This window comes from Schistocerca gregaria, chromosome X (assembly GCF_023897955.1).
Source record: "Schistocerca gregaria isolate iqSchGreg1 chromosome X, iqSchGreg1.2, whole genome shotgun sequence".
NCBI classification, from domain to species: domain Eukaryota; kingdom Metazoa; phylum Arthropoda; class Insecta; order Orthoptera; family Acrididae; genus Schistocerca; species Schistocerca gregaria.
In genome coordinates this window covers 485,099,229-485,117,751 of record NC_064931.1, presented here as the reverse complement: position 1 = coordinate 485,117,751, position 18,523 = coordinate 485,099,229, and the positions used below count along the sequence as shown (strand labels likewise).

The window sequence follows — 18,523 nt, the reverse complement described above, 5'->3', positions numbered from 1 at the left end:
AGCATTTGATTTAATTATTCATTGATTTGTTTTCGTGACACATTTAAAATTATCCATAACGCCTTGGATATTTTCCGATGAATGTTCTTCCACAGAAAGGTCAGATAAATGAAAGCAAAAACAGTATTATTTATAAATCCATAAACATTAAAGAGAAAAATCAACAATTTCACACGTCTCTCTTAGCAAATCAATACAGGTCTACAGGGTAATAATAATTGGGTTCTGATGTGAACAACAGAATTCTTACTTTGCACAAACATGTAATGTATGACCAAGTCTAATGTTAGACTGTGTGATTGTCAGTACTGACACCTTTGGCATGAATTACGCAACAGAAGGCAATGGGTATAGACACTATGGTTCAGCTGTGTTTAAACTAGTCGTGGCGTGTGTGGTCTGCTGTGTGGAGTTTTGGTGTATAGATGTGACGTATGGTCCTTAACGTGTGCGTGTTTTGGCACTAAGATTGAAGATGAAAGCCGCACTCGCAATTTTGTTTGTATTTATTGGTTGCTGTAGCAACGTCGTGTTTTTGGAGCTTCTTATTAAGTAAGCATAATCACATTACAGTTTGTAAGGGATGATTAGCTTTCATAAAACTTTGTAAATAAGCTTTGACATTGTAGAGAAATTGGTTGCTGTTATCATGGGGTAACTTGTTTGTACAAATCAAAAATACTTTTCAGTAACCCTAATGTCCCCGGCACTTTGATGATGGTTATGCTCCTGAGAGCATTTTCATAGCCCGCGAATCTCCTCTTGTGTGTAGTTTTGTAATTAATTTCTAATTTGGTGGAGGACAAGGTAAATCTAAAGACAGTTCAGTGACATACTCTACCAATTGATTCACAGTTAATAAAACAAGTTTTATCAAAGGTGATTACCATTTTCATTTGTCTCGATTCCTCTCCGTGTATCGTTGATTTCAAAATTGAAATGAAGCTACCTCCGTCCAACCGTGTCCAGCTCAAAAAATCTGTGATTTACTAGTATCTGTCACCTATTCGTTATGAACTAAGGCACTGACATTTAATTGCATATAGTTCACTAAAAAAGAGAAACAATCTTGACTATTGAGAAAGTATATCTGTGGGGTTACAAAAGGCAATTATGTTAAAAGATATAGAGTAATGCTATATTTATGTATGAGTGCAGTTGCTATTGTTTGGCCTTGAGAAAATTGTGGCACCTGTAAAACATTAATTTGAGGGAACAGTGCCTGTATGAACAATTTAATCATCAAAGGTTTATACATAACTTTCTTAGCACTGCACCAGTTTTCAGATGACAATTTGTGATGTACCTTTCAGTAGGCCTGTCTGACATTTCTCCCATAGAAGTTTGCCTCTATTCATGTTGTTGATATCACAAATAGCATTAAGATTGTATTGGTTGATTCCACTTCTCTCTTTATGAAATAACTGCCCTATTTTGAGTACGTAATTAAAACCTTAAGAATTAAGAAAGAGAAACCTGCCTTTACTGCATTTCTAGCTTTAGAGAAGGGTTTTGACAATTCTTTAAAACTGTGAAGGGAGCATTAGTGAAATGTTTACAATTGTTACAGACCCTAGACAGCAGTTATAAGACATAAAGTTTATGAAAGGTGAGCAGAAGGTGAAATGGAAGTGAAACAGTGTTGTAGTCTATCTGTGAAGGTAGGAATCTGCAAATGGGATTAACATTCAGGTAGAACAATTAAATACTTTGATGTTTGCCCGTGACATTGTAATTTTGTTAGAGGTGCAAAGGACTTGGAAGAGCAGGTAAATAGAATGGATAGACTGTTGGGTGGAAAAAGCATGTAAGATGAATATTATGAAAAACAATGCAAGGGTAACAGCATGTAGTAGAATTAAATCGGCCGCTGCTGAGGGAATTATGTGAGGAAGGACACCAATCGAAGTAGTAGGTAAGTTTTGATATTTTTGCAGTGAAGTAACTTATGATGCTATAAAATAGCAAGAAATGCATTTCTGAAAAAGAGGAGTTTGCTAACATCAAGCAGAAATTTAAGTGTTAGAAAGTCTGTTCTGAAGATATTTGTGTTGAATTTAGCCTTCAGTGGAAGTTTTTGGACAGTAAACAATTCAAAGAAAATCAAACTTTTGAAATGTGTTACAGAAGAATATGAAAGATTAGATGAGTAGGTTGCATTACTGTTGTGGAGATTGTGAACCAAATTTGGGAGAAGAGAAACTTGGTACACAACCTGACTCAAATAAGGGATTGATTGGTGGGTCACATCCTGAGGCATCAAGGAATAGGCAGTAGTAAATCTGGTAATGGAAGCAAGTGTCGGGGTTAAAATTGTAGGGGGAGACTAATGCTTGGCTACAACAAGCAGGTTCAAGTAGATGGAGGTTTCAGCAGTTGTGTAGAGATGCACAGTCTTGTGCAGGATGTACTAGCTTGTAGTGCTGCACCAAATTAGGCTTCTGACTGAAGGTCACAACAATATTCCTGATAATTTATTTTCTAAGTAACATCTCTGCCAATATAGATCCATTCTGCTATATCAATGTTCAAATTTTTCATTTATCTTAAAAATGTTGTGATCAGACAGCTTTAATAGATTTTTAATGGCAGCAACTGGAATGCATATGTATGATTCTTCGCTTTACTTATTTTTCAGGGAGGATCCAAGTTCTGGGAATATAATTACATTTTCTCAGTTCTTATTTATTGCTCTAGAAGGTTTTATATTTACATCAAGATGTGGTACAAAGAAGCCAAGTATTGGTTTAAAGTAAGTTAATAATATATTGTAGTTTACTAGTTGTGTGTTTAAACTTGTCTCCTGTAATTGATGTATGCATAAACCTACTGGTAATATACACCAAAATGCTCCTTGTAGTTCTCTATATAAATGTGTTTCTTAATTAAGGTATCAATTTTACCTATTTAGGAAGAAGAAATTCCTTCTTATGACATAAAAACTTGGTAGTTTTCCACATATATGGCAATGTGGATACCTGGCAGTCATGCTTTCAGATCTTTCCTGTTGACATTTAGGTAATGGAAGAGATGAAAACAAAAAATGATTTTCAAATGGATAGTGTGCTATTATATTACATTATTACTTACCACACCTACAGTTGGAGAAGGTAGTGCCATAATTTAATGGATTTTTTTGTTATGCTAAGAAATAGAGCCACAGACTTGCCTGTGCAATGATACTGCACGAGACCTGCTTAGAAGAGAAGCTTATCGTGAGGTGTCCCAGATCTAGATCTTTTCAAAACTAACTAAACAACACAGATCTTGTTTCATGTGTTCTCTTTTTCTTCCCAATGCAGTAGAAACTGTTCTTTGGCACCTTTTCTGAGACTCAATACATGGCTCTCACTGCATATGAGGTGTAACAGTCAGCTCTTGCCAAAAGCGGTATCTAAAAGTATTCACTGGGTGATTTGAAAGACTGCAGTAATGCAGAAGATATGAAGTATGTTTTTGGAAACAGAGATTTGCATTATACAGGGTGAGTCACTAACTATTGCCTCCTGGAATAACTCCAAAAGTATGATAGGAGCTGAAAAATTTGTGCGACAATGGGGGCCATAATATGATGTTGGTTTTTTGGTACTAGGTGGGGTTGCTTAAGAGATATGAAGATCAACTTTGTTTTTCCCAATGGGATGCTATAGTTTGGTACTTATTTTCTGATAGCGGCTATTGAGACAAATCCAGTGGAGTGTAACACTAAGGTCTTTGGAGGTCAAAAAAGGTCAAAAATGTGGCATGAATGTCCATTTATAGAAGGTGTTCGAAGTGATGACCACTGGTCTTCTTGTCATGGGTTGAGTGCTATTCCTTATCACTTCGGCACTTATCAAAGCACATGTTCAGACAATTCTGTCTCATATATTCTGCAAATAGTAAATATTTGCCGAATACGAAGTATCCATTTAATGTGCCATTGATGTGTAAACACCATTCGATGATTTTGCAATACAGCGTTAATCGGGGCGTTAAGGATAACACCGTCGACTCAGGCAAATGTGAATGATGTATTCCTTCAAAGAACAACTTGATGTGCTTCTCATTTAAGGAGAAACCAACGAAACTCAGTGAGAGCTAGAGACTTATAAACTGAAAGATATCCTCAACATACCCAGCCTCTATGTTGTACATTTAAATATGTGTATGATAAACTGAGGACAACTGGATCTTTAACGTATTGGAAACATATAAGGCAAAGGAAAGTTATTAGCGAGGAACGGAAATTGATACTTTTGCCACTGTGGTGCAAGATCCTTGTGTTAGTTTGCGTCAAAAATCGCAGGGGAATCTGGCATAAGCGAGAGTAGTGTTGCTCATGTTCTGCATCACTGTAAACATCATCCTTACCATATCAGTCTCCACCAAGAATTCACTGGTATGGATTGTATGCATCACATTGAATTCTGGCGATGGGGGGGGGGGGGGGGGGGGGGGGGGTCGGGCAGTACCAGTACCGTACTCTAGACAACAGTGAACACAATCACACAACATTATAACCATAATTGTGGCTGGTTAATTGAAGTATCTCCCTATTAAAACAGTATGATCAGAAACTTACCTGTTATTCATTAGTTTTTCATAGCCTTAAGAGTGATCATCCTGTAAGATCACTTTTGGAAGATAGAATACATTGTCACACATAGTAGATTGCAAGGTATTCCTGAGTATTCTGTGGTATTGTATGTGGCAACATCATGTACAGAAATCACTAGTGTGTGTAATGTTACCATTTGTATAGCAGTTGGTGTTTGTGATTATAGTCTTGGTTTACTACTTTAAGTGTTAGGGTACCTTAAATTTTCTAATTTCTTTGTTTTTTGTTTCAGAGATTACAGTATTCTAGTTGCAATGTTTTTCATTGCCAACCTATGCAACAACTATGCGTTTAATTTCAACATTCCCATGCCTTTGCACATGATATTTAGAGCTGTAAGTAAAGACGCAGACCTTAGCTTTAGATTTAATATTTCGTTGCAATATTCCAGGGCTGAAATTTAAAAAAAAATCCATCATTTTTAATAGACTTATTAAATTTGCATTCTCCTCAAATTTCTCTTCTCTCAAGATTCAATGATGATTATATTCATAATTCATTAATGTCACTGTTTGATTTTTCCTTCCTAGTAATTACGGTTACATTCATGCATGGATTCTTATATAGTTTTTTTCCCCATATTACAGGGCTCTCTGATAGCAAACATGATTATGGGAATTATAATTTTGAAGAAAAAATACACATTTTCAAAATATCTGTCCGTCTTCATGATTACGTTTGGAATAGTTATGTGCACAGTGGTTTCTGGTAAGGAAGTGGTAAGTTTCATTTTGTTGAAGAGATAAATGTTTACGTATATATTCTGCTGTTTTAAGTAATTTTTTTGCAGAAAGTTATAGCCACAAATTTTTTCATTGGGATAGTAAAATAGGTAACAGTTGTTTGTTACAAAATAACCCTTTATTGTGATAATGTGCAGAGTTTAAATTAAATTAATGATTTGTGCATCTTTGGATAAGAAATTCTTAGCATGGCCAAAAGATTTTCCTGCTGAATGCAATGCTATTTTTCACTGGTAGATTACTTCACCATATACTACGTAAATTGTTTTCTGTTTTTCACGCTGGGTTTGTTTAGAGCAGTGATTCCCAGGTTATTTTACCTTACTAGGAGCATTCATCATCTTTTGTTGTTTCATTTTGTAATTGTTACTCCAAAACAGCCGTATCATGGAACTACTTTCCTTTAGGTGTTCAGTTTTCATCTGTCTTTCTGTACTACTTCATTATTTTGTATCGCTCAGTACTTTATCTCTGTAGTGTTTTCTCTAATTAACTCCTTCAGTGTTTTAACTGCATTATGATATTTTTCTGTCACCGATTGATGTCTTGTATTTTATTATGTGTAGTTCAGCCAGCGCGCTAGTTTCTGAAAAGTAATTGATATTAAGGCACACACAACCCCCTCCTCTCTCTGTCATAAAGTAAGCAACAGTTTAAAAAAATTGAGCTGTGCAGCAGCCAGAAGACACATGGAATAATGTTTAGGAAGTAGTATGCATACCAGATACGCAGAATTTTATTGATTATTCTTGGGCACTGGACTGTGGTAGGCTTGTTTTGCACAACTTAAGAATTAGTTATGCATTATCAGAGACAAGAGCTTCATCAGAAGTGCCGCAGGGAAGTGTGATGGGACCATTCTTGTTATCAGTACAAAGGATGAGTAATTATACTTTCACTATGTTACCCACTTTAGACAGAAAACTATTTACCATTTGGGTGCACAGCTTTATGGGAATGATGTCCAGACTCGCTACAAGATTTGCTTTGTTAGTGTCAAGATGTGCCTTTAGGCACTGGTACTACTGTGGGGAGATTGGGTTGAAACACAAGATTCAGTCAACATCGGTCTGGACAAGGTAAGCAGAGCTTTTACTCATAAAGCTGTTTTATCAGACTGCCACTCTTCACAAATATTGGTGCATTAAAGGAATACAGGAAGGTCTTCTTTTTGCAGCGGAGTTGAAGAACGCTATTCAGAAGTGTGAATTAATTGGTGGTTAGGAAACTGCCCCTGGAAGAGGCAGTCAGCCAACAGTGCCATGAATTGTTGAAAAAGTCACTGTTGCCATGGCTGAGAATGCTGGGCGTAACATGCGATCTTCAAGCTGTGCATTAGCTTTGTCCTGACAGCTGAACATTCTGTGGTCCACCATTCAAAAAGTGCTGGAAACAGTTGTGAAATGTTATCTGTACTAACTTCTCATTACACGCCAAACTTTGCCACGTGACAGACATTCCAGAAGACTTTTCTCTGAAGTTGAAGTTGATGACGTGTGTCTTTGGAAAATTTTGGGAAGTGATGAAGCACATATTACTCTCACTGGGGCAGAGAACACACAATTGTCTTTTTGGGGGATCGTCACTGCCTATGAACGTTTGTGAAGTTCCTCTCCATAGGGATGTATCACTGTTTGGTGTCCTTCTGCGGGTCTGGGAGTTAGAATAGGTCCAAGGTACCTCTGCCTGTCATAAGAGACTACTAAAAGGAGTCTCACACTTTTGGACCCTATAAGTTTAGGTCCCAGTTTATGGTTTGACCTGCCACTTTCCAAATTCTACGGAAGTGCGGGCCGTATGGGGCAGGACACCTTGCGTGGTGCTTGAGGTATCCATAGTGCCCTTAGATTCAATTTTCTGAACCTCTTGTCATTGCTTTGCATCTCCACCTGCAACTCAACTATTTGGGCAAGGGCACTTTCTGGGGTATGTCATCTTCTTCCATTGTCTCCTGTCCTCTTTCGTCCCCATGACAGTATTGTATTTCTCTGTGCCCAATATCCAGCACAGTAGCCAGTCCGTTGTGGTGGGGCTTTCATGTACCTATTTGGTGGTAGCCCCCTGACAGCACAGGGATCGCACTGCTGATGATGCCCGAGCTGTAAACTCCTCACGTATGCCAAAGAGTAGATACCTGTCTTCCTGGGGCGTCAGGAATCTCGGCAATAGCCATCACACAAGGTAGCCTTTGCTGTGGTTGGGTGGCGCCTGTGGGGAGAGCCCCGGATCGGAGTGGGTGGATCAGGGCAGATGACCCATAATGAAGCGGAGTAAGTCATTTCTTGCTGGTGACTGTACGGCGCCAGCAGCCTCTAAGAAGGGCAACATCGAGCACAATGCTGACAGGTATGACCCTAAATCTTTTCCCTCCTTCACTACACCATGGGACGAATGTAGGGCTACAGAATGATGAGAGACGTATTCACCTCAGTATTTAGTCTGTAGCAGAATGGACGGGGACTCCTTTCTACCTATGAAGCCTCAATTTTTTTTGGAACATCTTGAGGATAAGTTTGGGGAAGTGACGGTGCTGTCGAAGATGAGAAGCCTTGCAGTCTGGATCCAGATAGCCTCCCCAGCCCAATCCTGGGCGTTACTAGCTTGTGACTGGCTGGGTAATATTCCTGTTTCTGTCACTCCCCATAAAAGCCTCTACATGGTCCAGGGGATTATTTTCCATTGCTACCTCCTCTTGCAGTCTGATGACGAGCTCTGTGCCAATCTAGAACGGCAGGGTGTTCATTTCATTCAGCGCCTTTACAAGGGACCCAAAGACAACGGGGTTGCTACCGGTGCCTTCATCTTGGCCTTTCGGGGTGATTCATTGCCTGAAAAGTCAAGGTGATGGTTTACAGCTGTGACATTAAACTATACGCCCCTCCCCCTATGCTGTGCTTTAAGTGCTGGAAATTCGGGCACATACCTTTTTGCTGCACTTCCAGTGCCACATGTCTAGACTGCGGACATACACTGCATCCTGATGCTCACAGTGCGCCTCCTCCCACTTGTACCAATTGCGGGGAGCAGCACTCCCCCTGCTCGCCAGACTGCACAGTACTCCAAAAGGAGCGGAAAATCATGGAGTACAAGACCCTGGACTGGTTGACTTACCTGATTGGACCCCTTTAGGTTGACGTCCACATACACTTCAGCTACATAACCATCACCATCACAAGTACCAGTCATACCACTCTCTGTGCCACGAACAGTGGGCACCCCGGGCCTACAGAATACATCTGCCCACTTGGTGGTAAGGCGAAAATCTCCTTCTGTTGATCCCAGAGTACATACTTCGGGAGCAAGGCCTCCCCCCCTCCCCTTCCCCTGCCAAACGAAGGGGACATCAGTCCCTCCTCCCCCCCCCCCCCCTCCCCCCAACTGGAGAAGCAACAGCCTCCTCTGGCTCCTCTCGTGCAGAAGGGGTCCCTGGGGCCCCTCTCTCCCAAGGTTCACTAATGCTACAGCAGACACTTGCCAGTGGCTAAAGGAGCCAAAAGCTTCTGGACAAAGAGCTTCATTGCCTTCCTTCGTGCCTGAAGCTACTTCAGAGAAGTCCTCCCAGCAAGCCCCTAAAGGGAAGCAAGAGGGCAAGCAAACAAAGAAATCTGCTAAGAAAAAGGACCCTCTGGTGGCCACAGCACCACCGCTCCCCGCCAATTCTACAATTGTGCGTGAGGTGGAAATCTCAGCATCCCCTGAGGACCTGGTTCTCACTGATGTCTCATCCACAATAGGTATGGATACACACACTCCATCGGTGGCAGGAGGTGACCCTGGAGTGTATCCTGACTACATACATGCTTCATGCCTTCCCAGCCTCACGATAACGTCGTCATCCAGTGGAATTGCTGCAGTTTTTACACCACCTGGCTGAGCTACGCCAACTGATAAGCTTTACACCTCCTTTCTGCATTGCCCTCCAAGAAACCTGGTTTCCAGCAATGCGGACCCCTTGCCCTTCGCAGCTGTAGGAGATATTACAAGAACTGTAGCAACTATAATGGGGTGTCAGTTGGAGTTTGTGTCTATGTCCTGAACACAGTATGCAGTGGACCTTTGCCTCTTCAAACCCCTATTGAAGCTGTGGCTCTCAGGATAAGGACGACACAGAAATAACTGTCTGCAATGTTTATCTTCCTCCAGATGGTGCAGTACCCCTGAATGCAGTGGCTGCACTAATTCAACAACTCCCTAAACCTTTCCTACTTCTGGGAGATTTTAACGTCTATAACCCCTCGAGGGGTGGCACTGTGCTTACTGCCCGAGGTAGAGCCGTTGAAACTTTTCTGTCTCAACTCAACCTCTGCCTCTTAAATTTTGGGACCCCCACACATTTCAGTATGGCTCATTGCACTTACTCAGCCATTGATTTATCCCTCTGCTACCTAGGACTTCTCCCATCCATCCGCTTGAGAGCCCACTATGACTTGCATGGTAGTTACCACTTTCCCCTCTTCCTGTCACTCCCCCAGTGCCATTCCCCCAGACGTCTACCAAGATGGGCTTTAGACAAGGCAGACTGGGAAGCTTTCACCTCTGCTGTCACCATTGAATCTCCCCCACATGGTAGCATCAATGTGTCAGTTGAGCAGGTCACTAGAACGATCATTTCTGCGGCGGAAAACACGATCTCTTGTTCTGTAGGGTGCCACCGGCCAAAGTCAGTACCTTGGTGCTCGCCTGAAATTGCGGAGGCCATTAAAGAGCACCGGCGAGCTCTACAGTGACATAAGTGGCACCCTTCCCTAGAGCACCTAATAGCTTTTAAATGGCTCAATGCCCATGTTCGCCAGCTTATAAAAAGACAGGAACAGGCGTGTTGGGAGAGGTACGTCTCAACAATTGGGTGTCATACATCACCTTCCACAGTCTGGACAAAGATTAGATGTGTTTGTAGGTACCAGACCCCATATGTGTTACTGGCATTGACATCAATGGCATGTTATCTACAGACGCAAAAGCAATTGCCAAGCACTATGCTTGGGCCTCTGCCAGAGAATTACCGCCAGCATTTCGCGCCCTCAAACAGCGGATGGAAGGGAAAGCCCTCTCGTTTACCGACCATTGCAGTGAAACCAGTAATGCTCCATTTACAGAGTGGAAGCTCCTCAGCGTCCTTGCACACTGCCCTGACACAGCTCCTGGGCCAGATTGGATCCACAGTCAAATGATCAAACATCTCTCGTCCGACTGCAAGCAACATCTCCTTGTCATCTTCAACCAGATCTGGTGCGATGACATCTTTCCAGCGCAATGTTGGGAGAGCACCATCATTACAGTGCTCAAACCCAGTAAAAACTCTTGATCTGGCTAGCTGTTGCCCCATCAGCCACACCAACATTCTTTGTAAGCTGTTAGAATGTATGGTAAGTCAGCAGTTGTGTTTGGTCCTGGAGTCACGTGGCCTACTGGCTCCATGCCAGGGCAGTTTCTGCCAGGGTTTCTCTACTGTTTATAATCTATTTTCCCTTGAGTCTGCCATCTGAACAGCCTTTTCCAGATGCCAACACCTGGTTGCCATCTTTTTTGATTTACGAAAAGCCTACGACACAACCTGGAGACATCATATCATTGCTATGTTATATGAGTGGGGTCTCAAGGGCCTGCTCCCGATTTTTATCTAGACTTTCCTATCACTCCTTACTTTCTGTGTCCAAGTTGGTGCCTCCCATAGTTCCCCCCCCCCCCCCCCCCCCCCCCCCTCCTATATTCAGGAGAATGGGGCCCCGCAGGGCTCTGTATTGACTGATCTCTATTTTTAGTGGCCATTGACGGTGTAGCAGCAGCCTTTGGGCTGTCAGTCTCACCTTCTCTGTATGCAGACGACTTCTGCATTTCGTACAGGCCCTCCAGTATTGGTGTTGCCGAGCGGCGCCTACAGGGAGCCATCTGCTACAAGGTGCAGTCATGGGCTCTGGCCTACGGCTTCCAGTTTTCAGTCGTGAAGTCATGTGTCGTGCATTTCTGTCGGCATCGTACCGTCCATCCAGAACCAGAACTTTACCTTAATGACAATCCACTCACTGTAGTGGAGACATATCAATTCTTAGAATTGGTTTTTGACACCTGATTGAAATGGCTTCCTCATCTTCATCAGCTGAAATGGAACTGCTGGCAGCACCTCAGTGCCCTCCACTACCTGAGCAACACCAACTGGGGTGCAGATCGCTCTACACTGCTACAGCTCTACAGAGCCCTTGTTCAATCTCGGCTTGACTATGCGAATCTGGTTTATGGTTCGGTGGCGCCCTTAGCATTGCATTTACTCAACCCAGTGCACCACTGTGGCATTCGACTGGTAACAGGAGCTTTTAGGATGAGTCCGGTGACCAGTGTCCTGGTGGGGACCAGAGTCCCTCCATCGAAGGTCAGGCGTGCACAACTGCTCACCAGTTATGTTGCACACATTCATCGTTCTCCTGAGCACCTGAATTACTGTCTCCTTTCCCCATCCATGGTGGTTCATTTTTGCATCGAAGGGCCAGGTCAGGGCTTAAGATTGTGGTTTACGTCCAATCTCTTCTGTATGAAGTGTAGTCCTTGCCTTTACCACCTATACTTGAGGTCCATTCACGTACACCTGCATGGTGTACACCTAGGCCAAAGCTTTGCCTGGACCTTTCACATGGCTCTTGCTGTCACTTCCTCTCGATTCTTGACATGTACCTGGACCATGAAGTGGTTTACACTGATGACTCGATGGCTGATGGTCATGTTGACTTCATGTATGGAAGACATATTGAACATCACTCCTTGCCAGATGGCTGCAGTGTTTTCACTGCAGAGCTGACGGCCATTTCTCGTGCTCTTGAGCGCATCTGCTCATGCCCTGGCGAGGCGTTTCTTCTCTGTACTAACTCCTTGAACAGTCTACGAGCTATCGACCAGTGCTACCCCCGCCATCCTTTGGTAGTGACCATCTAGGAGTCCATCGATGCCCTGGAATGGTCCTGTTGTTCCATGATGTTTGTGTGGACCCCAGGCCACTTCAGAATCCCAGGAAATGAACTTGCCGACAGGCTGGCCAAACAGGCTATGCGGAAACCGCTTGTGGAGATCGGCATCCCTGTAACTGACCTGCCATCATTATTACACCGCAAAGTTTTTCAGCTTTGGGATAATCTCAGTATGCACAACAAACTGTGTGCCCTTAAGGAGACTATGAATGTGAGGAAGACCTCCATGCGGGCCTCTCACATGGACTCAGTGGTTCTCTGCCGGCTCCGCATTGGCCACGCTTGGGTGACACGGGCTACCTCCTATGCCGTGGTGACCCACCTCAGTGTCGGTGCGGCGCCTGGCTGACCGTGGCCCTTACTTTAGTGAGCTGTCCTTCTTTGGCTGCCCTGCGACAGACTCTTCCGATACCGGACTCTTTGCCATTAATTTTAGCTGACAACACGTCATCAGATAATTTAGTTTCACGTTTTATACGTGACGCTGGGTTTTATCATTCTATATGTTTTAGCGAATGTCCTTTGTCCCTTTGTGTTTGCCACGCTAATGTTTTTAGGGTGGGTGTTTTAATGTGTCACAGAGTGGCTGGCTTATCCTTTTTCTGCTCGTGGTCGGCCAGCCAGTCATCTGCTCTCTTGTTTTTACCCCTTCTACCTGTTTGTTGCTTCTCTCTGTGCAGTTTTCTTTTCCTGTTTTGTCCATAGTAGTGTTGGTTGTCCTGTCATTCTTCGGGTTCTTCCATTCTCCTGTTATTGTGCTGTTCGTCTCCTTTCTTTTTTCTTTCCCTCTTGTAATTATTTTACTGGGAACAAGGGACCAATGACCTTGAAGTTAGCCACCCCCCCCCCCCCCCCCTTTAAACGAACTAACCAACCATTTAGCCTTCTCTCTGAGGTCGCTGCCCTCCCTCCATTTAAACTCTGTCGCACTTTCTTTGCATTTGTTTGTCTTGGTGGTCATCTTTTTCCCTACATGTGTTCAGCTCACCTTGTCTTTTTGGGGTGGACATTTTAATGTGTCACAGCGGTTGGCTCATCCTCTTTTTATTATTGTGATCATCCAGCCCAGACCATATGCTCTATGGTTTTTTAGTGCCATGTTCTACTTTTCCTTGTGGTGTATGTTTTCCCCGTTTTTGTTCATTCCATTTGTTTTCTTTTTAGGTGTGGTGTTAGGTGTTTTTGTACCTCGAGCCTTGCTTGCATCAGAAAAAAGCTGGTATCCCTAGTTCATTCTCTGAACTTTTACATCTACATACATGCTCCACAAACCACCAAATGGCACTTGGTAGAAGGTGTCCTGTACCACTCACTAGTCATTCCCTTTCCTATTTCACTCACAAATGCATCAAGGGAAAAGGGCTGTCTATAAGTCTCCATATGAGCCTTAATTTCCCTTAGTAAGTCTTCATGGTCCTTAGGTGAAATGTGTGTTGGTGGCAGATGAATTGTTCTGCAGTCAGCCACAAATGTCACTTCTCTAAATTTTCTGAATAGTACTTCAGTACCTGGTAGATCAAGAGGCCTATAATATGCTGCCAGTCTGTGAAGGTCCAGTTCTGTTCTTCGTTGAATAATTTTGCCACAAAAGTGAAAAATAACAAGCTCTACAATTTCTCTGCTGACTAAATGCCTGTTGTGAATCCCCGGTCATTAGTTACTCATATCACCTGCACTATAGTTCATTTATGGTTCTTTCCACCTATATCTGACCTTATATGAACTAATTCTACAAAAATTTTGTGTAAACCCCATACCAGTATATGTAAATGATGGTTGACTCTCAACTATTGGTTCTAAAAATTGAATAACATAACCAAGAACAGAATGGTAACAAGTTTGGCCAGCATATCATAGGCCTCTTGATCTACCAGGTACTGAAGTACCTAAACATTGTGAAATCCAGTGGCATACAGATGAATGATGATTTCACCAATGCATGCAGTGTGATCATTTTGTGATTGTTACTTTTCTCAGAACAGAAGAAGAGCACAATCATAGTGGAGGGAGAAGCTCATATTGCTCAGTGAGACTCCAGTAGGTCGTAAGTTCCACCTAAATGTTTGTTTATATTATTTGTTCACCTTGGTGTAACGACTGCTGCAGTCCTTATTGATGATTTCAGATTTATGAGATACAATATATTTAAAGTGGTTAATCAAGCCAATCTGTAATTCTAAGATTCCACCATGCTAGTCACACCCAAATTGAGTGTGCCATTCATAATTTCTTAATTCCCATGAGGATACTTCATCATTCTCCTAGTACACTTTAACACAGCAGCATAGTATCGGATCTTGGAAAAAATGCTACTCCTTGATATGTAGCTCTTCTCCAGAGTAAATGAGCTGGCATGATGATGCAACACATTGGACTTGCATTTGTGAGAAGCAAGGTTCAAATCCCCGTGTAGCAACTGAAATTTGATTTTCCTTGGTTTATGTAATCATTTTATATGAATTCCAGGATATTCTTTGAAAAAGACTCTACCAAGCTTCTTCTATGTCTTTGTCCAATCCAAGCTTGTGATCTGCCTCCAGTGACAGGAGATCAAACCATGAGCTCCCTTCTTTCTTCTCCATGTTAGTAAGTCAGATTTGGGATGCACAGTTGTCTCCTATGCGGCAGTGACAGGACAGATTTGAATTTTTCTTCTTGATGGCCACCCTAATCTTCAATGTGGCACCATCTGCCTCCTTCTGAATGAATCATTTAAACTGCCAAGTAGTTTTGGTGTATACTTGGACCTCTTTTGACATTTATTTTAAAAATATTTTAATGTGTATTTGTGTAACCTTTGAACAGTGTCAGAAGTCCAGCATATTTGTATTGTAGAGAAATGGTGGAAATGTTAATACCAGTCGTGCATTCCTGCAGGTGACTTAAATATTGATAATTCCCTTGTGTTGCTTGTGATATTCATTGATGAATGTATTCAGCATTGTCACCAGAGGCTCGCTATAGACTAGCAGTGCTCACAAGAGGAATGGGTACATCCTTTCTGATGACATGAAAGGCAGGGTTTTTGCTTTCTTCAAGGATGGTGTATTTTTGTGAGAATGAATTAAGTAGACTTTTGTCAAAACAAAATCTGTATGTCATACTCTGATTAAAGACTATAACTACTATACTAACCTTTTTAGCTTATACAAAGTGCACATGTTGAAATGATGGGTTTCCAAATGTTTGATGGTAGTATTTTCAAGATATTGTTTAATCCTTGTCCAAAGAATCTACAAAATGAAGTCCAAACCATCTGCTCTTAGTAGTAAAGCAATAGTAAAAAAAAAAATAGGTTATAATATTTAGCAATATGACATTATCAAATGCAGAATATGTGACTAGCATGTTTACGTATCAATAAATTGAGTACAGTACTTGTAAATTATTGCTACAGGTTGGTAGAACTGACAACATGAACTTCTCTGTGGAACTACTAAAGAGACTTCAGTACACTTTGTTTACATATTATTGCAGATACAAAATACACTCCTGGAAATGGAAAAAAGAACACATTGACACCGGTGTGTCAGACCCACCATACTTGCTCCGGACACTGCGAGAGGGCTGTACAAGCAATGATCACACGCACGGCACAGCGGACACACCAGGAACCGCGGTGTTGGCCGTCGAATGGCGCTAGCTGCGCAGCATTTGTGCACCGCCGCCGTCAGTGTCGGCCAGTTTGCCGTGGCATACGGAGCTCCATCGCAGTCTTTAACACTGGTAGCATGCCGCGACAGCGTGGACGTGAACCCTATGTGCAGTTGACGGACTTTGAGCGAGGGCGTATAGTGGGCATGCGGGAGGCTGGGTGGACGTACCGCTGAATTGCTCAACACGTGGGGCGTGAGGTCTCCACAGAACATCGATATTGTCGCCAGTGATCGGCGGAAGGTGCACGTGCCCGTCGACCTGGGACCGGACCGCAGCAACGCACGGATGCACGCCAAGACCGTAGGATCCTACGCAGTGCCGTAGGGGACCGCACCGCCACTTCCCAGCAAATTAGGGACACTGTTGCTCCTGGGGTATCGGCGAGGACCATTCGCAACCGTCCCCATGAAGCTGGGCTACGGTCCCGCACACCGTTAGGCTGTCTTCCGCTCACGCCCCAACATCGTGCAGCCCGCCTCCAGTGGTGTCGCGACAGGCGTGAATGGAGGGACGAATGGAGACGTGTTATCTTCAGCGATGAGAGTCGCTTCTGCCTTGGTGCCAATGATGGTCGTATGCGTGTTTGGCGCCGTGCAGGTGAGCGCCACAGTCAGGACTGCATACGACCGAGGCACACAGGGCCAACACCCGGCATCATGGTGTGGGGAGCGATCTCCTACACTGGCCGTACACCTCTGGTGATCGTCGAGGGGACACTGAATAGTGCACGGTACATCCAAACCGTCATCGAACCCATCGTTCTACCATTCCTAGACCGGCAAGGGAACTTGCTGTTCCAACAGGACAATGCACGTATCCCGTGCCACCCAACGTGCTCTAGAAGGTGTAAGTCAACTACCCTGGGCAGCAAGATCTCCGGATCTGTCCCCCATTGAGCATGTTTGGGACTGGATGAAGCGTGGTCTCATGCGGTCTGCACGTCCAGCACGAACGCTGGTCCAACTGAGGCGCCAGGTGGAAATGGCATGGCAAGGCGTTCCACACGACTACATCCAGCATCTCTACGATCGTCTCCATGGGAGAATAGCAGCCTGCATTGCTGCGAAAGGTGGATATACACTGTACTAGTGTTCTTATTTCAATTTCCAGGAGTGTAGTTAAAAAATATCATGGTTTTGTTTTTCCTGCAACTTTTCCTCATGTAACATGAAAAGAGTGACTGACACCGTCTTGATATTTTAACACTGTGAAGAGCAGAAAAAGTTGTGCATCTGATCCACATACCTCACATTACTATTAGTTGCCAGCTGAAATTTGGCCAAAACTTAGCTAGAGCTCACACAACAGTTTGCTGCCCTCCATTGAATACCTCATAAAACCTTGATCTATATATATATAATCTCATGTTGTCCAGTTTAGTTTTATTCAGTAGGTTCTGTAGGGAACATAACTGCAAAATTTCATTCAAGTTGTAGATGAACATGTGTTAACTGCTGGTTGATTCGACTTGGAATGACCTGTATGTATGTATATAATAATATTGTATTCACCTGAAAATATATTCTTATTACTTTTTTTGTTCTTTAGAAAGCAACATATGCTGTAGGTAAAGAGCCAGAAGTACCAGCATCACATTTAGAGGTGTTCTTCTGGTGGACAGTAGGTGAGTACATTCAAAATTGTGAATTCTATTGCCTCTAAAACTGTGTACCAAATTGTGACCCTCGCCTTTTGAATGTGTTGGTCTGACCAGTGCAGTAGCTACACATAACTCATGGACTCGCTTCACAATCTCAGTTCTACCATTATTCGTCACCTGCTTTCCAAAGGAGCTCTCCTGCAGACCTTGCTGGAGTCACTCCTGGAAGAAAGAGCTTAATAATGCCTGTTTAGAATGACACGACACTTCAACTCTCCAGTATAACGTATATTGTTTTGATTCTCCATGATGTAGTAACTGTGAATTTGTGTTTATCAAAGCCTGAATAGCCTCAGTCAGTAAGAGCATTGATAGGAAAAGATATTCTTCAGTATTTCTTACAGTCATTATAAATGCATGCCTCACAACCTACCCCCACATAATCCTAGATAAAGTCCTACGTGTGTGACAAAACTGTTCTTTTCCCAAGTTATAACATTAGGATTCCATCTAATACATAGTATGTTGTCATTCAAGCCACTACAAAATACAGAGCACCATTAATATCGAAAGAAAGTGTAGAAAACTGTGGTAAGTGCCTAGTCCAGCATCCTTAAAGCGGATGATGGTAAGCATGCAGCTGCTAGCCCAATCTACTTCATAGTACAGAGCTGAGAAATGTTTATCACAACTCCAAATATATAGTTCCATACTCAAGCCCAGGTCCAAGAAAATTCAGCATCAATAACAGAATGTTGGTAAAGAAAGGCTTCATAACCAGATACAGTGCGCCAATTCACTGCTGTATTGCTGCCTTTATTTACTGTAAAATACTATTGGCTCTTTCCATGGTTCACACTGTCATCCCTTTGCCAGTTCCCACCTTTAGCTGAACTACGGTCTGCCAGTGGTGGGCTCTGTGGGGGTGGACCTTCTGTGTGGGCAGAGCTAGTACCTAGGACTTGCA

The 18,523-nt window shown here is 42.9% G+C and overlaps 1 protein-coding gene across 1 annotated transcript in view; it reads left to right on the top strand.

Moving 5' to 3' along the window:
* Window positions 1–324: 324 nt before the first annotated feature.
* The window catches only part of LOC126297768 (UDP-xylose and UDP-N-acetylglucosamine transporter), a 35,849-nt gene continuing 17,650 nt past the window's right edge, over window positions 325–18,523 (top strand). The window contains exons 1-5 of the mRNA XM_049988943.1: window positions 325–552; window positions 2,639–2,752; window positions 4,833–4,935; window positions 5,188–5,319; window positions 17,505–17,580. Coding sequence (XP_049844900.1) covers window positions 476–552; window positions 2,639–2,752; window positions 4,833–4,935; window positions 5,188–5,319; window positions 17,505–17,580 — 502 coding nt within the window. The 5' untranslated portion in view covers window positions 325–475. The remainder of the gene's footprint in view (window positions 553–2,638; window positions 2,753–4,832; window positions 4,936–5,187; window positions 5,320–17,504; window positions 17,581–18,523) is intronic.